This window comes from Nannospalax galili, unplaced genomic scaffold (assembly GCF_000622305.1).
Source record: "Nannospalax galili isolate Female #2095 unplaced genomic scaffold, S.galili_v1.0 scaffold312, whole genome shotgun sequence".
NCBI lineage: Eukaryota > Metazoa > Chordata > Mammalia > Rodentia > Spalacidae > Nannospalax > Nannospalax galili.
Genome location: NW_008335967.1, coordinates 7,932,897 through 7,953,554, shown reverse-complemented (window position 1 = coordinate 7,953,554; position 20,658 = coordinate 7,932,897). Strand labels below are relative to the sequence as shown.

Here is a 20,658-nt window from a genome sequence, read left to right as displayed (position 1 = left end):
TTCACTTAAAACTTAGCGACGTTCATAAAAAATTAAGTACATTTTCCTCGTTAAAGAGTTCTTCAGTATGCAGTGCATCTGAAAACCTGACAGATGACAATGGTGAGGAGGGAAGTTTGAGTGCTTGGTGGCCTGGATGACAGCTTTGAAAGCTTCAGCTGTTCCTATTTCTAGTCATTTGTCTAATCTTTGGGGAGATTCTTATACTCCATCCTCCTTTGCTGTACCCCTGGCACATCTGGCTGGAAACAGAGCACATAATTGATATTTCATACCAATACCACACAAATCATAAAAATAAAGTGGCCATGCCATAACTTAAAACAGCATGACATCAAAACCACCAAGTGAGCTATTTCTAGAAAGGAACCAACACACACTGGTAAATGTCACCCAGTTTAATTCCTTTTGTTTAATGCATGTTTTTGCATAGTTAAGCATCTTATTCAAATCGTATTTTAAATAATTCTGTTCTCAGCACGCACACTCTCAGTGGGTGAATGGACTACTGAGGAATAGAGCAAAGCCTGGATTATGCAATTCACAGAAGCAAGGTCTCCCCTCTCAACAGGGTAAAACAACAAATGTTCAGATTAAAACCACTTATTAAAAACTACTTACAGACCCCCTTCCAAGAACCCCAAGTAAACACATCTATTGTCTTCCCCAAATATTGGCTTATATTAGTGGTAATAGTGCAGGTGGATGGCTTTTTTTAAAATATATAGTTCTAATCAGAATCAGTGAGCCCTTAAACCAGTAGAGGCCATCTAGTCTTAAATATAATATTCCACTAGTTTTGAACCTTTTTTTCTGAAACATTTGAGCTTTTCCTTGGTGCTAAACATTTTCTTAATTTCACTAGACATGGTAGCACACACCTGTAATCCCAGTACTCAGGAGGCTGAAGGAGTATCACAAGTTTAAGACTAGCCTGGGCTACAATAGTGAGATCATGTCACAAAAAAAAAAAAAAAACAAGCAAAACAAATATTTCCTTGAGTCTTTGAAACTTTTTTTATTTTTTTTTATTTTATATGTATGAGTGTATTGCCTATATGAGTGTACTGCCTACACGTATGTAAGTGCACCCATATCATGCAATGCCCACAGAGGTCAGAAGATGGTGTCAGATTCCCTGGGACTGGAATTACAGATGGTTGTTAACCACCATGTGGGTACTGTGAATTGAACCCAGGTCCTCTGCAAGAGCAGCCAGTGCTCTTAATTGCTGAGCCATCTCATCAGCCCCCTTCCTTAATTCTTTATATCTGCTATATTAATCTTAGAAATTATTATATAGAACATTGTTTTACTCTAACTACATCCCTACCAAGGCGATAGATAATGAATACAAAATTAAAGTTTCTCTATACCATGGTGGTGATTTTTTAGTTTACCTTATTATTGATCCCACACCATCAGGGACTGGCTGTGTTAGCTCCACTTGTGAAATGAAAGCCCACTCAAGCTTAAAGCAGTTGAAATTCCTGAAAGATCACTAAACTGCTATTTCTGGTTTCTGTTTATTTTATTAGTAACTAATATCTAGAAATAAGTACTAAATAAAGGTTGGACTAGGGTTTTGTCTTCCTTTCTATCATACGATCACAGTAGTATCCAATACTGATCCTGGTAGCTCTACTCTAGTATTTAAACCTCTGTTCAATATAATTTCTAATTTTCTCTACAATCCAGTGACCTTACACTTGCTTTATGGATGATAATTATGCCTTACTATCATTTCTTTAACATCTAAAATGCTCAAAAAGATCCAAGTTAGCAGTTAAAATAGCCATTAATTGGGACCAGAGAGATGGCTCAGTGGTTAAAAGCACGCGATGCTCTTGCAGAAGACCTGGGTTCAGTTCCCGGCACCCACATGGTAGCTTACAACTCTGGAACTCCATTTCAAGGGGATCCAGCACCCTCTTCTAGCCTCCAATGTGCACATACATACATGCAGGCAAATACACCTAAAATAAATATTTTAAAATCCATTAATTACATGTTTGTAAAATATTTAGTGATCATTTCAGTTGTGTTTCCATGGTGAAATGATTATCTACCATGAAGTGTGTGTGTATGTGTGTGTATATGTGTGTATGTGTAAGAGAGACAGACAGAGACAGAGAGAGATAGAGACAGAGAACAGCAAAGGAGGAAAGGGAGAAAGAGAGATGCTTTAACTCCCAATATTTAGGGTAATTGTGCAATTGGGGTTATTTCTAAACATTTTATTTTAAATTATGTGCACATGTGTACCTATGGATGTGTATATCCACATGGGTGCAGTGCCCACGGAGTTAAGAAGAGGGCATCAGATTTCCTGGAGCTGGAGTTACAAGTGATTGTAAGCCACCTAATATGGGTGCTAGGAGATGAACATGGGTCCTGCAAGAGCAGTACATGCCCATAACCACTAAGCTATCCCTCCAGTACCTAATTGTACAGTGACCTTCTCCACAAAGTTCTCATAGAAAATATCATTTTTACTTTGATTTTTTAAAGAACTGAGTGAAGTATACAATCTGATATTTGTCAATAATTTTTACATAATACCATTTATTTAGTCTTCTTTAAATCCTAAACAGGCAGCAAGGCCGCCATGAGGAGTGGGTCCCCACAAGCTGCAATGGCTTGGACCATGCCTAAAGGCCATCAGTCATTCAAGTCTCCTTAGGGTATTGAGATACCAAAGCAAACCCCCTTTTTACTTATTTAGTTACAGGTCAGAAGTAAAAGCAAGGCAAGATGTGAAACCAGACATCCGACAGCCTCCGTTCACAGACTACAGGCAGCCCCCACTGGACTACAGGCAACCTCCAGGAGGAGACTATCCACAGCCCCCACCTTTGGACTACAGGCAGCCTCCCTTGCTGGACTACAGGCAGCACTCCCCTGACACCAGGCAGTATCCTCTGTCAGACTACAGGCAGCCCCAGGTACCTTGAGCAGAGATCATAGAGTTCTCATCAAGACTTCCTGTTGTACAAGGAATGGAAAAGAAGGAAGACAGAAAAGAATGCCCTTCTGGGGTATAGAGCCAGGGCTCTGTTCCTGGTTCTGATATTAGATCAGCACCTGGATCCTCTAAACTGCACTGGATAAATTTGTTTCAGAATAAAGCAGAACAATCCATTCATTTATCCGTGAATCAATCAGTAATGGGCAAGTAGACATGGATAAACTAATCCCTGATGATATATATAACCAGCTAACTCCAAGTACTGAATTTTGTCAATTTTTATTGTTTTTTTTTAAGCTCTCCCTCAGAATATTGCTGATGGAGAAAATTTTGCCATTTTTCTAGCCATTGAGGTATTTTAGAGCTATAGATCTTTAAATGGTTCCCTGCATCCCACTCTGTGGTAAAGAGCCAAGCCTCTGTGCAAAGGGCAAAGCCAAGCATGGCTTCACATATAATGCCATTTAAATAAATCTTCTTTAAATCTTAAACATGCATCAAGACCACCATGAGTAGTGGGCCCATTGCAAGAGCTACCAACTCCCTGTGCAGGCAATCAAAGTCAAAGCTGTCAGTTAATATTGGGTGTACCTAATAAGACTTCTTATCCTCTTTGAGCTTCCATTTCCTAAAGGGTGGGCCTTCCTTACAGTCCAAGATAAGGAGCCGACCTTTATGAAAGGGATCTAGACCAGAGCTTAGTATCTAGTAACCTGGCAACTACAGTCCAAGATACAAATAAAGTGCAATTTCAATTCTATTGTCTGCATTGTGTCTAGTTATAAATTGAAGATTATCTTTATTCCCAAAAAGTTTAGGAATGGTGAAGATCAGGAAATCTTGAACATACTACATTTTAGGGAAAAGAAATTGTGTTTTGTATGTTCTAATATTCAGTAGTCTGTGCAATTGAAAGATGCACTCAGACCCTAGTAGATTTCACTTTTCAATTCAGATACCTGTTGCTTGTGCACACAGAGACAACACTAATATGGCTATTCATAATACTAATTGTAGTGAATGAGAAAATTCAGAAGTGATGGCATTCAGGCCTTTATGCAGTAATTACATGTTGATCAAGAAAACTGATACAAACTATACTGTTTGTTTTAACAACAGAGTTAACTGTTCTGATCTACTCAAACCTTCGAAACCATGTCATGCATTTTCAACATTTGTAAAGTCAGACTGCTGCTTCTCACATCATGTCATCTGCACACATTAATGATCAGAGGGAAGAGGAACAGGGAAACTGACTGTCGAAGGACCTCTAATACCAAACAATTACATGTTCCATTTTCTCCCCAACCCCAAAGGATTTTGACTATTTCACTGTGGACATGGAGAAAGGAGCCAAAGGATTTGGATTCAGCATTCGTGGAGGAAGAGAGTATAAAATGGATTTGTATGTGTTGAGATTGGCGGAAGATGGGCCAGCAATAAGAAACGGGAGAATGCGGGTAAGAAGTGTCTGTCTTTAGAGTTCCTCAGTTCTAAATGAAGACCCCACTGTGGTCTTAGAAGGATGCTGAGGCAGGCTAGCAAGCAAGCAGGCTGGATTTTACTTTCTGTTTCATGGCCTGATTTTTAAAGATTTGGCCAAACACGTATTAAGAATTACAGTTTTGAGCCAGGTGTGATGGTGCATGCTTGTAACCCCAGCACTGGGGAAACAGAGGCAGGAGTTTGGTGAGCTGAAGGTCATAGCAGTTTTGAGGCCACCTGGGCTATATGGTGTCACTTCTCAAAGAAATCAAAAAGATGGAACTGGAGAGAGAGCTCTGCTGTCAAGAGCACTGACTGCTCTTGCAGAGGACCCAGATTTGATTCCTCACACCCACTGGACAGCTAACAACCATTGGTAACTCCAGTTCCAGAGGAATCCCATGCCCTCTTTAGACCTCTTCAGACATTGCATCATACAGGTGCACTTAAATATATTCAGACATACACATAAAATTATAAAATAATAAATTTAAAAGAATTTTTTTTGCTCTTTTTGAGACAGGGTCTCCCCGTAGCCCCGGCTGTCCTGAACTCACTATATAGACCAGGCTGGCCTTGAACTCACAGAGATCAGCCTGCCTCTGCCTCCCAAGTGCTGGGATTAAAGGCACATTTTTTAAAAATCAAAAAGACATAAAAACTATACTGTCTCTTTTTTCTGCTTATAAATATCTAAAAATTGATAAATCTAAACATTGATAAATCTTAATGTTGATAAACCTTAACATTGTTTTTCTATGGTTCAATGATTCCATTTTCATTGAGGTTGAATCTTTTGAAATGTGTTTTTCTTTTTATATTCCTCCCCTTCCATATTTATTAATCAAATGGTCCTTGTGTCTCTTTGGAAATATTTCCTTTTACTAACTGAGCTTTAGACTTTGATGTTGGGCAGACAGGCACAGTACAGGAAAAAGGGATCAGCTTTTTGCACAAGGTTGCCCTTAAAAATGAGAGCAGTTGGACACTTCTAGTTACAGTGCACGTTGAGGAAGAGTTTTTAATACAATAATCACTTTGAGGTAGGTGGTGAATAACAGATTATTCATCTAAAAGTACAAAACAAAACTTGGTAATGCAGAACTTTATAGACAATATCTCGTCTCAAATGGCACTAGCATGTACATAAGGAAGTTCAATTGTTGCTGTAAATAAAATCTAAAATTCATCCTTACCCTCCCTCCTTGCTTTTTAAGTTCATACAGAAAAGCTGCAGACTGGAGTTCTGGAACCTGAGGTTCTGCTGAGCCTTGCCAATCAGTTGTTCCCAGCATGTGCCTGTTTTTCCTACCACCAAGCTTACTTCCTGCCATTCTCTTTCCTGAGTCAAGGAGTCATCTACAGGACAGAAGTAGAAAGGATGCAAATCATGATCATGTCTGTTTCCCTCCCTCCTCTAGGATCCTCTAATAACTGGGAGATATTGGGGTTGGAATTCCACCCCCAGGCAGGGCTGACTCCAAGAATAGACAACCCCTGTCCTGATCCAACAGTAGCATCCTTTTACCCATCTAGTGTGTCTATAGGAGAGACCTTCACATAGCTTCTTGCCTTGATAGCTCACTTCCAAACTAGAGTGGCACATTCTTTTTTAAAAAATTACATTCATTTATTTGTGGTGAGGGTGGGGACTGAGTATGTTATGACATTCATATATAGGTCAGAAGACAACTCACAAGAGTTGGTTCTCTCCTTCCACCATGTGGGTCCTAGGATTGAACTTAGGGGGTCAAGCTTGACAGCAAGTCCTTTACCCACTAAGCCATCTAGTCAACACAGAATGGCACATTCTTAACAAACTGCAAAATTACTTTATAAATGATTAAGTAGAACAAAATGAATCTTTGTGTTGCAAGTGAAGTCAGCATAGCACAAAGACCATGAGTGGAGTGAAATAACCAGTCTTTTGTGAACTAGGATAAGGAACCCCCAATGACTTCAGATGTCACCATATTTATAGCAAGAAGTCTAAATGACTTACTCCTGGGTAGATATAGTATTCCCAAGTCACAGAAGCCTAAACAGAATGTAAAATCGAAAAAGCTCTTCTAGAACATAAACTCTAGCAATGGTTCTTAGCATCGTCCCTGGCACCAGTGTTCCCTGGGAAGTTGATACAAATTCTGTAGAATAAGAAACATTCACCAACTCAATAGGCTGTGTTTTAAGAAGGCTTCCTGGTGATCTGGTACAAGCTGAAGTTGGAGAACCACTCTGCTGGAGGGTGGAGAGTGGGGCATCACCATGCAGGTGTGACACAGGTAGGATGTGTGTGGTTCAGGCTTTGCTAATTCTCCCTAGACCCATGACTACTGCTTCCATCCTGTTCCAATACCAAGAAGATCTAAATCCATGTAAACTCAAATTGGGAGTTCTATTGGCAGGTGCTCAGATTATGAGATGGTTTTTCTTCTGGCAGATAATAAAAGTGAATCCTCTGAGTTTTAGAAAACAGTATTTCCACTTCTAATCATAGATTATAAGAATAGGCAGTAATTCATCATTTTGCATGTCACTGTTATAAAGCAATCTTTATGTGTACAAGCAACACAAAAGGAATTATTATGGCTTGCTTAAGATCATATGGATTAATTTTCTTTGGAGGGGGAAAGACAGAGACAGAGAGACAAGGAGATAATTCTAATATTTATCCAAAAAATGAGCCACTTGGGAATCTCAGAAATTCCATTAATCAGATTTCATTGGTTGATATATATATATATATATATTTTGAGAGAGGGTCTCCCTGTAGCCACAGCTGGCCTGGAACTTGCTATGCAGACTAGGCTGGCCTCAGTCTCACAGAGATCCACCTGCCTCTGCCTCCCAAGTGCTGGGATTAAAGGTGATGCAACATCACACCCTGCTTGTTGATATTTTTTAAGTTTCATTATTTATTTTGTGTGGGGGGGGTGGCAAGTACCACAGCAGGAATATAGAGGTTAGAGGACAACCTGAAGGAAACAGTTCTTTCCTTCCTCCATGTGGGTCCCTGGGATCAAACTCAGGTCTTTCAGACTTAACAGCAAACACCTTTGCTTGCTGAACCATCTCACTAGCCTTTTATGTCTGATCTTTAAGGTAAGCCAGGGAACTTGGCAGAGAGGGGTGAAAGAGTTCTTCCTGCTATTTATGGAATATATTTAATATTCAAGTGCTATGGGGTTTTCCCACTCATGGTTTCTTATGACACTGATGAGGAACTCACCTAGACTACAGAGTCCAAGTCAAGGAAAGGGACAACTTCATAATGCAAGTTTGACAATGGTCATCTTATCAAGTCTCAGGATTAGAAGTACTTTGGATCTATAGAGGCAAAAGAAGCAATTGTTCTTGATCACAGCACATGATTAACTATCTTGTTTTATGCTAGTTACTATATTTGATTATTTGAAGCTAATAATTTCTACCCTCATTGATACTTATCAAACCTTGATAATAATTTGAGGCTGCAGAGATAGTTCAGTGGTTAAGAGCACTGACTACTCTTGCAGACGACCTAGGTTTTGTTCTCAGCACACACATGGTGGCTTACAACTGTCAGTAACTCCATTTCCTGGGGGCTGTGATGTCATCCTCTGGCTTCCACAGGCACTGCATGCATGTGGCATACATACGTACATGCAGGCAAAACACTCATATACATAAAATAAAAATAGATAAATCTTTCTTCAAACTTGATAGTTCAAAGATATATTTAAATTATTTCAGCAAGAACTAAGATTGATCAATGTTGGCATGACTTATGGTTTATTTTAAATAATCATTAATGCAATGATACATAGATTTCAATACAAGGCTTTACAAGGCAACAGTTAACCCCATGGGTATTATGACTTGGTTTGTAAATTTCTGAGACTCCTGAAAAATCTTGGTGAGCAGGGCATGTATGAATTATTAAAAATAAGCTCAAAAAGAGAAACATGAAGTTCTTCCCAGCCTTTGAAATACACAGGCACATTTCTCCCATGTTAATGTGATTTCTTCATTGTTTCTTCTGTGCATAAACTATGCACACATCCTTGAACAAATTCATCTGGTAGATATATTTCCCCCATTTTCAAGATCAAGAACAGAAGGAAAAATACAGATAGCAGTCTGATAGCAGCTGTCTAAAATTTAGTCCAACACAATAAGATGGTTCAAATCCAAAGCACTGCCAAAGAGCTGGAGGATTCTGGAAAATCACTTCATGTAACATGAATGAATTGCTATGTCGCTAAGTTTGAGGCATAAATACTACAATTTTGGGTGCTTTGTATTGCACCAGGTGTGAACTCTGAGCTTAAGACTTTTCCTGTTCCTATGTGTTAGCCTGGTTGTAGGGGAACAGTAATGACAGAGGGTATCCTTCTACTGGGGATTCTGAGGCACAGTGATACCCATCATTTTTTAAGTTTCTCTCTAGGCGTCCAAGTATTACCAAGAAAAATAACAATGATCACCCTACCCAGAGACTCTTTCATGGAACAGGTGGGGAGGAGCTGGTAGACAGAGTCTGAAGTTGGGTCCCTGTTAATTCATTTCACCTGTTCTTTCTGAGCACCTGCAGCAGTAAGAATTATTTCAGCAGATACCGTTAGCAAATTAGGTTATTAGGGAAATTAGGTCTAACAAAGTTGAGAGGGGTAAATTTTCCATAACTAAATAATACAGCTCTGGTACAAAGTTCTTAGAAATATAACCTCATTAAAAACTAAAACTAAATAGAAAACACAGACTAAGGATAGTGAGTGTTCAAAATAACTAACTGCTAAAGCTCAGTGAAACAAGGACTGTAAGAAATTTTAGATAAATGTGAAACATTTGGAGGGTAGGAATAGTAATTCTAGGTGCTTGAATAAAAATCTGGCAGACAGGTTGAAAGAGAATCTGAAAGAACAGGTTTGTTCTTAAAAAGGTAGCTAGGATGGGGGTGTAGGGTATAGGCCTGTGCTAAACTGCATGTTTAGCATCTGCAAGGTGTTTGATCCCCAACACAGGAGAAAAATGTTTTCTGTTTTCATAAAAGTAAACATCCCCCATCCCCATAAGATGTATTTTCTGTGATAAAAAGAACATCATTTGTAACTTCTTTGCTGGCAACTGGGCGGCACTCACATGTGCCCACTTTGCATTGCCTGATCTAACGGTCACACCACAGCTTGCATGAAGGGGACTTCAGAACCACGTAACATGTTACTAGACAGAACAATGTGGAAGAATTGTTCCTATCTTACCTATCACTTTGGTTTTTTTAAATGAAAAGCAAAATTTCCTGATTTCAATTTCTTTTGAATTTGTCCCCTTTCCTCCTGGTGTCCAGACACATCTAGCTTGAAACTACAAAATAAATATTTAAGTAAAGTATGTTCTAGTCCACATTTTGTTGTTATTAAACACAAAACCATTTACAGGACTATTTCTAATATATGTGATAGACGTAAATGCTAATTCTATTTCTAACACCCATGAACTTTTATCCAGCTTTAAAAAACAGAACATTGGCAGTCGCTTACGTTTCCATTTCCCTGCCCTCTCCAACCCCAGGGGAAGGAGCCACCGTCTTAAACAAAAAAGTACTTGACATTCTGAGGTTCCACATGCCTTTCTCAACTGTAGCATTCAGTTTTGCACGCTTTGGTAACTTTCTATAAATGAATCATAGTGTACATGTTCTTTCCTGTGCTTTCTTTTTATACATTATGTTTATGAGAGTCACCCAAGTTAATACATGAAGCTTTAATCATTTATTTTTACTGCTTTAAATTATTTCATTGTGTTACTATCCTACCATCTATGCAGTTGTCTGCTTTCCTGTTCTGTGGGCATTTGGAATTTTCTCTGTCAGTGGACCTTGAGATGTAATTAGTACAGTCCTTGAACATCCTAAGCTCTATATAAAGACTTTCTCAACACTGGTCTATTACCTAGAAAGGCACATATTTAATTAAATTCAGTGTATTAGTTACTTTTCTGTTGCTGTGATAAAATACTATGACCAAGGCAACTTCAAGAGGGATAAGAGTCCATAATGGATGGGGGGCATGGCGGTAGAGGCAGTACAAAGTAGAAAATGGAGTGCTCACATCTCCCACAGCAAATGAGAAGGAGAGAGACACACAGAGAGAAAGTGGGATGAGGCTATGAACTCTTAAAGCCTACCCCCAGCAACATACTTCCTCCATCAAGGCCACAAGTCCTGAAAGGTTCCATGACCTTCTCCAAACAGTGCCACTAACTGACCAAGTGTCCATATACTTGGAGCCTGGAGCCTATGGGGGACATTCTCATTCAAATCACTGAACTAAGTTATACAAAAATATTCTAAGTGAGTTTATAATGTTATATGTGTGCCACTGATGAGAACAAGTTTTCATACTTGCAAAACTTGTGTTTCTACCTTGTAAATTGCTCTAGTAGATGGAAATGACATATCATATGGGTTTGAGTTTGCATGTCTTCATTACAAATGATGTTCATTATCTTTTCTTGTTATTGGACTTTCATGTTCCCTCTTGAACTGTATATCTTTTCTTTATTTTCTGTTGAATATTTGTTCTTCTAATATTGATTTTTAGAAGTGCTTCTATATTCTTGGTAATAGTGATTTATTGACTACTGCGATGCGATCTCTTATTCTGTTTATGCTTTGTAGCTCCACTTTCTTCATGATGCTCATTTTGGTATAGCTGACTTAACCTTTTCCTTTATGGTTTCCATTTTTTAGTTGTGCTTGAGGAATCATTTCTCTGCATGATCTCTCTCTCTCTCTCTCTCTCTCTCTCTCTCTCTCTCTACATGTATGCGTCTGTGTATCTGTGTGTGCACATGCATGTGAACCAGAGAAGGACTTCTGGCATCATCCTTTATCACTCTCTGCTTTACTCCCTTGGGACAATGTATTAGTTACTTTTCTGTTGCTGTGATAAAACACCAAGACCATGGCAACTTATAGAAGGAAGAGTTTATATAGCTTACAGTTCCAGAAGGGTAAGATTCCATAATGGTGGGGGAGACATGGTGGCAGAAGGTAGTTGGAGTAGAAAGCCAAGCAATCACATCTCTAAGCAGGCAACAGGAAGCTGAAAGAGACAGACTGGAAATGGGCATGGTTATATACTATCAAAGCCCGCCCCAGCAACCTGCTTCCTCAAGCATAGCCACACCTCCTAAAGGTTTCATGACCATCCCCAAACAGTGCCATGAACTGGGGACCAAATGTTCATATACTTAGAGCCTATGGGGGACACTCATTGCAATCACCATGTTCGACTCCCTGGCCCTAACTGGGCTCAAGACCATATCACAATGCAAAACGCATTTAGTCCACCCTTAAAAGTCCCCATGGTTTTAACAGTCTCAAAACAATTCAAAAGTCCAAAGTCTCTCCTAAAATTCAAGGTACTCTTAACTGTAAGCCCCTGTAAAATCAAAAGGCAAATTACATATTTCCAACACACAATGGAACCAAATGCATATTCCTATTCCAAAAGGGAGGAATGGGGGCATAGTGAGGAAACAAAAGTGAAACCCAACAAGGCAAACACCAAATCCTGCAGCTCCATGTCCAAAGTCTGGGTCTTTACTCCCAAACGCTGAGACGGCAGCCCCTCCAGCTTTGCTCCATGCAGCATACATCTCTCTCTCTGGGCCATCCCTGTGTGCAGCTCTCCTTGGCAGATGTCTCATGCATCTTGAACATCTTGGAGTTTCCACTGCCAACCAGGCTTTACCTTCACAGCTTCATGCAATGGTCTCTCAGGGCCTTCTGGCCTGTCAAGGCCTTTTTTATGTAGGGATGCCCTTACTGCACACTGCCTGGTCTTGGGAGCTCTCTGAAACCGTGGGGGAAGGATTTTGAATCCTTCACTCTTGCATCTTTCATCTAAAGCCAGCACCACATGAACAACACTGACAAGTCTGGCTGCCAGCCTGGGATGGACCCTGGCCTGCTTCATCCTCAGGAGCAGCTTTCTTTCTTTTTCTTTTTCTTTCTTTTTCTTTTTCTTTCTTTCTTTCTTTCTTTCTTTCTTTCTTTCTTTCTTTCTTTCTTTCTTTCTTTCTTATCCCAGCACTCAGGATGCAGAGGCAGGTGGATCTCTGTGAGTTCAAGGCCAGCCTGGTCTACATATCTAGCAGCTTTCTTAAGGTGTGGTTTTCTAGAAGCCAAAAACCCCTCCAGACTTTTCCTGTCATAATTTGGAGGCTTAGCTGACTGTGGTCTTTCCCTGAAGGTACTCCTTCCATTGTTTGAGTACAAATCTGGAAGCCTCTCCTGAATGACTGATCTTCTTATCAATGGGCACCTCTCCTTCAGCACAAGCCTGGGCTCCAACATATTAAGCTCCATAGTGCCCTCTTTCTCTCCATTCTGTACATTCTGTATTTCCTTGTATCTCACTTGTTTGTTTGTTTTGTTTTGTTTTTTCACTATAGGCCTCCATATTCACCATTAATGACCATGTCACCAATTCTACATTAGGCTGTCTTGAAATTTCCTCCACCACAGAAATTAGTCCATTACTGTTCAACTTAGCCTCAGGCACACTCTTAGGCTATGGACAGACAGCAGCCAGTCTCTGCCAAAATATCCCAGCTATGGCTTAAGTCTGCCTACAATATTCAATCCCTTTTCTAGTCCAAACTTCCTTAGTCTTCCACATACCTCCAGAAACCCACATGGTCAGGTTTTTCACAACAGCCCACTCTCTGGTACTAAGTTCTGTATTAGGTCCTTCTCTGTTGCTGCGATAAAAGACCTTGACCAAGGCAACTTATAGAAGGAGGAGTTTTTTGGCTTACAGTTCCAGAGGGGCAAGAGTCCATCATGGTGGGGAGGCATGGTGGCAGGGGTGGCTGGAGTAGAAAGTGGACTGCTCACATCTACAAGCAGGCACAGAAAGCACAGAGACAGACTGGAAGTGAGCATGGCTATATACTCTTCAAAGCCTGCCCCCCAGTGACATGCTTCCTCTAGCATGGTCACACCTCCTAAAGGGTCCATGACCCACCCCAAACAGTGTCACAAACTGGGGACCAAGTGTTCAAATACCTGGAGCCTATGGAGGACACTCATTCAAATTACCACACAGTCTCACACTGAACAAGGAGCTTCCTGTTGTTTGCTTAGGCTGGCTAGCCAGTGAGTCCCAGTAATTCTCTTATCTCTGCACACATATTCCCAGCACTGGAGTTTACAGGTACATGCATCTAAGCTCAGATTTTACATGGGTGCTGGGGATCTGAACTCAGATTATCATGCTTATATCAGCAAGAGTTCTCACCCAATGAGCATCTCCTCAACCCAACAACACATAGTTTTAAGCATCTTCTCTACTTTCTAAACATTTTGTAATTTTACTTTTCAAATCTACATCTTAAAACATCTAGAGTTGATTTTTGTATGTAATATAAGGGATAACTCCAACTTTCATTTGTCCTTGTGTGTAACCTCATGTCATAGCATCATCTAATGAATCTTCCTTCATTTCTCCCCATCTACAATGATAGCTTGATAATAAATAAAAATTTTGTAATTGCAATGGTCTGTTTATTTTTAAAAACTTTAGAAGCTATTGAAAAATTCTTAAGTCTGTTTGGGAAATTATTTCTCAAGCAAGAGTCCAAAAAGAGAAACAATAAGGCCTGTCCATCTGCGTTCATAGCACCACATTTATCTTTGGGTGAATTTTGAGTTCTGATGGAGAAACCATCAATATACTCGTCCACAATTACACACCTCAGCTTTGAGTATTTGCCTGTTCTAGGGCTCTTTGTTCCTCCACACAAATTTTAGAGCCTTCCTTGTTACGTTTTAGGTTTCTCCAGATTCCTGGTAGGACTTTATTGGAACGGTGAGGAATACCTCTGTGGTAGAATGCTTGCCTACCGTGCGTGAAGCTCTGGGTTTGACCTGTTGTAGCACATAAATCAGGCGTAATCTCAGCACTTGGGAGGCGGAGACAGGAGAAGCAGAAGTTCAAGGACGTTCTCAACTACGTAGCGAGTTAATGCCACCCTGGGTTACATGAGACCCTGTCTCAAAAAGAAAATTAGAATTTTTATTGGAATCTATATATAAAAGTGGGAAACTTACATCTTTGTTATATTCATTCTTTCCTTTTATAAACCTATTACAATCCATTTACTTAGATTTTTTATAAACTTCATAAATAAAGTTTTTATAGTTTTGTTCAAACAGACCAACAAATATTTTATTAGATTCTCAGTCACTTTGCCTTATTTTTGCTTTTGACTATTATGTTTTTAAAACCCTGCATGTATTGAGTGCATGCATGTTCTTTTACTATTTTTCAATACAGTAGGTTTTTTTAAAGACAAATTTGTAGGCTCACAACAGTTGAGAGGAAGCTACAAACATTCCCCCATGTCTTCCCTGCCCCACATACACACAGTCTCCCTCATACCAGCATCTCCCAACTGAGTGCTACATTTGTTACAAATGGCAAACTGGGTCTGGAAAAATGGCTCAGCGGTTAAGAGTTCTGACTCCTCTTGCAGAGGACCTGGGTTCGATTCCCAGCATCCACATGACAGCTACAAACCGTCCTTAGCTCCAGTTCCAGGGGAATCCGAAGCCCTCTTTTGACCTCCGCGGCATTGCACGGCACGGGTGCACTCACATACATGCAGGCAATACACTCATACACATAAAATAAAAATAATAAAATAAAAATATTAAAAAAAAATGGCAAACCTACCGCGACACATTGCCACCCAAAGCCCATGGTTACTTAAAGCCCGTGTTCACTGTTGGTAGTACACATTCTATGGGTCTTGACGCACGTACAGCAACCTGTACCAATAACTATATCAATCAGTTTTTCAGTATCCCCCAAATTCTCTGTACTCCTTGTATGCATGTCTTATTCCCTTGTCCTAGTTTGTCTCTCCCCTGCTGTAACAAAACACTCTGACTAATACCAACTTGGGGAGGAAAGGGTTTATTTTATCTTACATTTCCCAGCTCACCATTCATCAGGGAGCTCAAGGTAGGAACTCAGGGCAGGAACCTGGAGGCAGGTGCTAGAGCACAGGCCATGGTGGAACGCTGCTTACTGGCTGCTCCCCTGGCCCCTGCTCAGCTTGCTTCCTTATGCAACACAGGCCCACCTGCCCAGGGGTGGCACCACCCACAGTGGGCTGGACCCTCCCACATCACTCAACAATCAAGAAGATGCCCCACAGACATGGCCACGGGCCAATCCTGTGGAGGCAATTCAAGTTGACACTAAAGCTACCCAGCACAGCCCTCCATCCCTACCAACTATTAAATTTTACTTCTTAGTTTTATCTTTTCCAGAATGTCTTCTACTTGGAATGCTACAGCACGCAGCCTTTTCCGATGGGCCTCTTTAATTCAGTAATATGCATTTAACTTTCCTCCATATCTTTTCATGGATTATTAGCCCATTTCTTTTTAATGCTTAATAATATTCCCATATCTGGATGTGCCACAGTTCAACTACCTATATATCCATTGAAAGATATCATCATGGTTAGTTTTTATTGTCAACTTGACACAACTGGGAGTCACCTGAAAAAGAGAGTCTCAACTGAGAGAAGTTTGCCAGATCAGATTGGCCTGTAGCTATGTCTGAGAAATGGTCTTGGTTGTTGATTCATGTGAGAGGACCCAGCCCACTATGGATGGTGCCACCCGTAGGCCAGTGGCACTTGGTTGTATAAGAAAGCTGGCTGATCAAGAGCCAGAGGGAGCAGTCCAGTAAGCAGCATTCCTCTATGGTTTCTGCTTCAGTTCCTGCTTGTGTGCCTGCCCCGACTTCCCTCAATGTTGGATATAACATGGAAGCATAAGCCAAATAAACCCTTTCATCCCTAACTTGCTTTTGGTCAGAGTGTTTTATAATGGCAACAGAGAAGAAAACTAAAATAGACATTTAGTTTCATTTCAATGTTGGCAATTATGAATAAAGCGACTACAAACATCTATGGGCAAGTTTTTGTGTAGACGTCATGCTTTCCACAGCATCCAGTTCTTTATTTGGGTTCTAAAGGTCAGATTCACATTGTCAGGCTTGCATGGCTAGTGCTTTTACCCATCTGCCTGAGTCAACAAATATTTTTTATATATTGCTCAATTACATCCTGAAAATTATTAATGCTCTTGCTAATTTGAATAATTTATCTGTAGCTACATTCAAATTTTTGTGTAATAATCACATCTCTTGAAAATAATTAGGGTTTTTAAAATTCCTTTTAAGTGCTTTAATTTCTTTTTCTTTTGCACTTCTCTGGCTTGGCTTCTTGTATGAAGCTGAATAGAAGTGGTCAAAGCATGCATGCTCATGTTCCCTCTAATCTCAGTGGGAGTACTTTCAGCATTTTATCATTAAACATGATGTGTAATGGATTCTTAAAGTCAACCTTTATCAGATCAAAAATGGTTCCTCCTATTACTGGTTTGCTAAGAGAGTTTATTATGAATAAATATTGCATTTTATCCACATTTTCTATAGCCATAAAAAGTATTACATGATCTTTTTAATATGTTAATATGATTGTTGGTAGTAATGGATTTTTATGTTAAATATTTCTTGATTTCCTAGAGTAAGTCCTGCTGAATCACAATGTATCCTTTTTATGCCTTGTTCTTTGATACTTTTTTAGGATTTTAAAATGTGTTCTTAAATAAAATTATCTTTTAATTTTCTTTTCTTGTAGTGACCTTGAGTGATTTCAACATTAGCATTATACTAGCCTTTTAAAATAAGAAACAGAATGATTCTTTCTATAGCTGTTAGTGTCTACAAGACTTTTTGTAGCTGAGATTTGTCTTTGAATATTTGGCAGAATGTACTTGTGAATCAATCCAGGTCCAATGTGCTTTCTTCACATAAACATTTTACTCCACTAATTATGTTTCTATAATAATTAGAAAACCTTAAGGTTTTCTACTTCTTCTTGACTCTATCTGGTAAAGTGCTTTATCTTACTTATTTCATCTTAGTTTTCAAAGTTGGCAGGTTGGGCTTTATTTTTTTGTGGTGTGTGTGTGTGTGTGTGTGTGTGTGTGTGTGTGTGTGTGTGTGTGTATCTATGTGTTTTGCTGGATACTGATCCCAGAGCCTCACATACACTAAGTACACATTCTGCACTGAGTTGTACTCCTGGCCCCAGGTTTCAGACACTGAGCTTCACCCATCCCACTTTTCAAAATTTTTAGTAATACCTCCCATTCTTATCAGCTAAAGCATTTCATTTTTGCTCCTCCATTGTATGTGCACTCTTTCAGTCTGTCTATGTTTATTAATCATGTCAGAGATTTTCCCATTTTCTTTTATTCTTATCAAATAACCAGCTTATATATTTGTCCTCTTACTTGCATTTCTTTTCATTCCATCCACTTTCCTTTATCTTGTTCCTTCCTTTTATTGAATTTTTCTGATTTTCATACAATATAATGTGATGGTATTTAGAGTCCCTCCCCTATGCATACCTCTCCTTTTAAGACCTATGGAGTCTAATGTGTGTCTCCAAATGTCCTTGCCCTTCAGTGTGGGTCCATCCACTGGATCCTGCTTAGCCCACCTACCTATAGTCCCATCTTTGAAAGAGACAGTCTCTCCCCCTTACAGTGACCATCAATTTCCAAAATTTCCTTAAGTTGGACTGGGGTTTCTTACCCACTTCCCCATAACTGTCCTTGGATTTTGTATGGTTTGAACTTGCATGGGACTTGTGTGTGTCATCATCATTGATGTGAGTTCATATGTGTAACCAACAAGCTATCTGGAAAACTCCTTGTGGTCATCCACCACCTCTGGCTCTTACAAGCTTTCTGTCCTCTCTTCCACAATGAACCCTGAGCCTTGGGAGGCAGAGTTTGGTACATGTGTCCTGTTCAGGGATAAGCACTCTTCAGCCTCTTATTCTCTGCACATTGGCCAGTTGTGGGTTTCAGCATTAATTACCATCTGCTGCATAAGGAAACTTCTCTGATGAGAGTTCAGAGATGGATTAATCCATGAGTACAATAATAACTCATTAGGAGTCAGTTTAGTGCAATTACTATTTAGTACAAAACAAGTATTGTGCTCTCCCCTATGTCCTGTGACCTGTCTAGCCTCGGGTTCCTGAACCTGATATCAATGTCAGGTATGGGATCAATCCTATGAAGCGGATCTTAAATACAATTAGAAAATGGTTGGTTGCTCCCATAATATTTGTGCCACTATTGCCCCAGTGGGTATATCTTCCCAGGCCAGTTGTAGTTTACAGGATTCACAGCTGGGTATTATTTTTTCCTTCAGGTAGCATGCATAGCACCTTCCAGCACTGTGAAGGCTAGCCAGTGGAGATGAGGCTCTGAAGTCAGCACCAACTTGATTTCTCCTTGTTTGTTCTACAGCTCATGTATGCATGTCTTCAGCAATAAGGTCTTACCATCAAGTTCCCATTCTGTAGATTGTCTCTTCACTTGAATGATAGTGTCCTTCCAAGTACAAAAACTTTTAAATTTCATGTGGTCCCATTTGTCAATTGTTGGACTTAATGACTGTGCTATAAGAATCTTATTCAGAAAGTCCTTTCCTGTGCCAATGTGTTCCCTACTTTCATCTCTATCTAATTCAGAGTATCGGGTCTTATGTTGAGATCCTTGGTTCACCTGGAGTTGAGTTTTGTGCATGATAAGAGATAGGGATCTAGTTTCATTCATCTACATGCCCTTAACCAGTTTGAGCAGCACCATTTGTTGAACATTCTGTCTTTTCTCCAGTGTGTATTTTTGGCCCCTTTGTCATAAATCAGGTAAATGTAATGTGTGTATTTATATCTGGGTCCTCAATTCTGTTCCACTGACTAATGTGTCTGTTTTTATGCCAATACCATGTTGTTTTTATTACTATAGCTTTGTAATATAATTTGAGATCAGGGATGATAATCCCTCCAAAAGTTTTTTGAATTTTCAGAATTATATTGGTTATCCTAGTTTTTTGTGTGTATTTCCATAGGAAACTTTAGATCATTTTTTGAATTTCTGAAGAGTTATGTTGGAATTTTAATAAATCTTGCACTGAATTTCTAAATTGCTTTTGGTAGGATGCCAATTTTCACAATATTAATCCTACCGATCTATGATCATGGGAGGTCTTTCCATCTTCTGGTATCTTCTTCAATTTTTTTTTCTTCAATGCCTTAAAGTTTTTATTGTAAAATTCCTTCACTTCTTTGTTAGATGTATTCCAAAATATTTTTTGAATTTTGAGGCTATCATGTTTGGGAGCGTTTCCCACATTTCTTTCTTGGTACGTTTGTGTTGGTGTATAAGAAGGATGCTGATTTTAGAATGTTAATTTCACATCCTGCTACTTTGAAGAATGTATTTATCAGCTTTAGGAGTTTTCTGATGGAGTGTTTAGGGTCTTTTAAATATATAAATACAATCAATCTATTGTCTGCAAATAAAGATACTTTGACTTCTTCCTTTCCAACTTGTATCCCCTTTATCTCCTTCATTTGTCTTATTACTCTAGCTAAGACTTCAAGCACTATATTAAACAGGAATAGAGAGAATGGACATCGTTCTCTTGTGCCTGATTTTAATGGGAAAGCTTTTAAGTTTTTCTCACTTTAGCATGGTGTTGGCTGTGGACTTGTGGTATATTTCTTTAATATATTGAGATATGTTCACTGTATGCCTTCATTCTCCATGACTTTTTTTCCCAGTTAATTATTTATTTAATAACCACATACTTAGAAGAAGCATTTCATTACAACAGCATTGACATATTCAATAACAATTTTCTGAGCTAAGATGCATTTTTTTCAAAATTGGCTGTAAGTTTTTAGGTTTACAGTTTAATTATTACAGGTATACAATATTGTACTCAATATAAACCCTATAAGACAAAAAATTAAATCTTTAAAAAAGATCTCCATTTCATTATTAAAATACACAGTTTCATTCAGAGAAATTCATTTTCAATGCAACTGACATTAAGATGTTTGCACATGTGTTTCTAATCTCTATATATCTGATTATAACTAGTGAGAGTCGGTTACTTTCTGAGCTCCTTGGCATCTGAGCATGGATATAAAGTCATCAGGTAGATTTCAATGGTAATGTTTTTCACATTTACTAATTCTTATTATTACTTTTTAATCATTATTTTTTAATTTTTAATGACTACATGATTAGAAGAAGCATTTCACTGCAA

The 20,658-nt window shown here is 39.1% G+C and overlaps 1 protein-coding gene across 3 annotated transcripts in view; it reads left to right on the top strand.

Annotated features, from left to right (window-relative positions):
- Positions 1–20,658, top strand: part of Magi2 (membrane associated guanylate kinase, WW and PDZ domain containing 2) — a 1,650,859-nt gene that overhangs the window by 1,524,695 nt on the left and 105,506 nt on the right. For all 3 annotated transcript variants that reach the window (XM_029562367.1, XM_008830783.3, XM_008830782.3), the window contains 2 exons: positions 2,726–2,945; positions 4,285–4,428. In XM_029562367.1, the coding sequence (XP_029418227.1) occupies positions 2,726–2,945; positions 4,285–4,428 (364 nt within the window). The remainder of the gene's footprint in view (positions 1–2,725; positions 2,946–4,284; positions 4,429–20,658) is intronic.